The sequence below is a fragment of the Myotis lucifugus genome, unplaced genomic scaffold (assembly GCF_000147115.1).
Source record: "Myotis lucifugus unplaced genomic scaffold, Myoluc2.0 scaffold_103, whole genome shotgun sequence".
Taxonomy (NCBI): domain Eukaryota; kingdom Metazoa; phylum Chordata; class Mammalia; order Chiroptera; family Vespertilionidae; genus Myotis; species Myotis lucifugus.
The window spans coordinates 2,495,029-2,496,252 of NW_005871151.1; the positions used below are offsets into that span (position 1 = coordinate 2,495,029).

At 63.8% G+C, this 1,224-nt stretch overlaps 1 protein-coding gene across 2 annotated transcripts in view; it reads right to left on the minus strand.

Moving 5' to 3' along the window:
* The window catches only part of BTBD11 (BTB domain containing 11), a 66,818-nt gene extending 66,208 nt beyond the window's left edge, over positions 1–610 (minus strand). The window contains exons 1-2 of one of the 2 annotated variants that reach the window (XM_014459154.2): positions 470–610; positions 217–369 (exon numbers count right to left, since the gene is read on the minus strand). In XM_014459154.2, coding sequence (XP_014314640.1) covers positions 217–369; positions 470–570 — 254 coding nt within the window. In that variant the 5' untranslated portion in view covers positions 571–610. The remainder of the gene's footprint in view (positions 1–216; positions 370–469) is intronic. The other variant, XM_023757239.1, reaches the window with a different exon arrangement.
* Positions 611–1,224: the final 614 nt, after the last annotated feature.

Genomic DNA, 1,224 nt, shown 5'->3' on the forward strand with positions numbered 1-1,224 from the left:
CCAGGCTGCCATGGACACCCGCGGGGGCTTCACTTTCAGGGCGACAATTCTGCTTGCCTGGCGAGCGCCCTGCGGGACTCGGATTGGAGGCGCGGATTCTGTGAGCCCGGGAGCCCCACGCGCTGCCTGCGGTCTCCCCGCCCCGGGATGCGGGGAAGCAGGGACGCGGTGTCCGGGGAGGGGCGCCCCCTCCCTGCGGCCGCCCGGCGGCCCTACCTGAGCTGGCGCGGCTCGCAGTCCACGCCGGGCAGCAGCAGCCGGGCCGCTTGGCGGACGTCGTCGCTGTCCATGGAGAAGCTGCGCCGGTGGCCGGCGTGCGCCACGGCCACCCGGATCCACTCCATCAGTGGCGGCAGCACGAGGAAAGGCCTGCAGGAGGGCGGGGGGGAGGGGGCGAGGAGAAGAGTTAGCGGGGGCGCGGGCTCAGCTCCACCCCCTGCCCCCCACCCCGCTTTCCCGGAGGCCCTGCCTCTGAATCCCCGAGAAGTGGGAGAGCCTTTGGAGACATCCCGACCGCTCCGGTGACTTCGGGGCAGGTTCTCCCGAGTCTTTGGGCCTCAGTTTCCACATCTGTAAGCCCAGGATAAAGTGACCGTGAAAGGATACGATGGGGCGATTCTGGGAGTGTTATCTCCCTCGGAGATCATGTGAACCTAAGGGAGATGACTCACTTAAAGCACCAAGCGCAGGATCTGGTGCTTTAGTAGAACCCTCCCCCCCACCCCTCAACCACCCCCATGCCGGGGGTTATTGGTACTTGGGGCTCCCTGTTCTGGCCCCAATGTTAAGGCGTCCTGTGGCTCTCCCTTCCCATCCCCAGCTGGCTCCCTGTCTTCCCTCTGGTGCCCTCCCAGGCCTCAGCTCTGCCCGAGCCCCAGGCTGCCAATGGGCTTTAGCACCTTGGAAAGGCGCAGAGAGCCAAGTCAGCAGGCAGCCGCCAGCCACAGCCAGCAAAGCGAGGGCCTGGGGGGGAGGGGCGGGGCTTGGCCGCACACCCCAGCAGCTCTGGGTTCCTCACCTGCTAATGGGATCACAGCGGGGCGTCCGACTTATTGCAAGAATTAGCTGAGGCAATGCCTGTGGCCGAACTGTAATTTCCTAAGTGGAAATCATTTGTGCCACCTTCCTGTTTCCTCCTCTGATTATTATAAACGGTCCTCACTTTAGGATTTCTGGGGAGGGGTGGCAGAGCTTTTGAAAAATGATGATACCTGAGTTCTATCG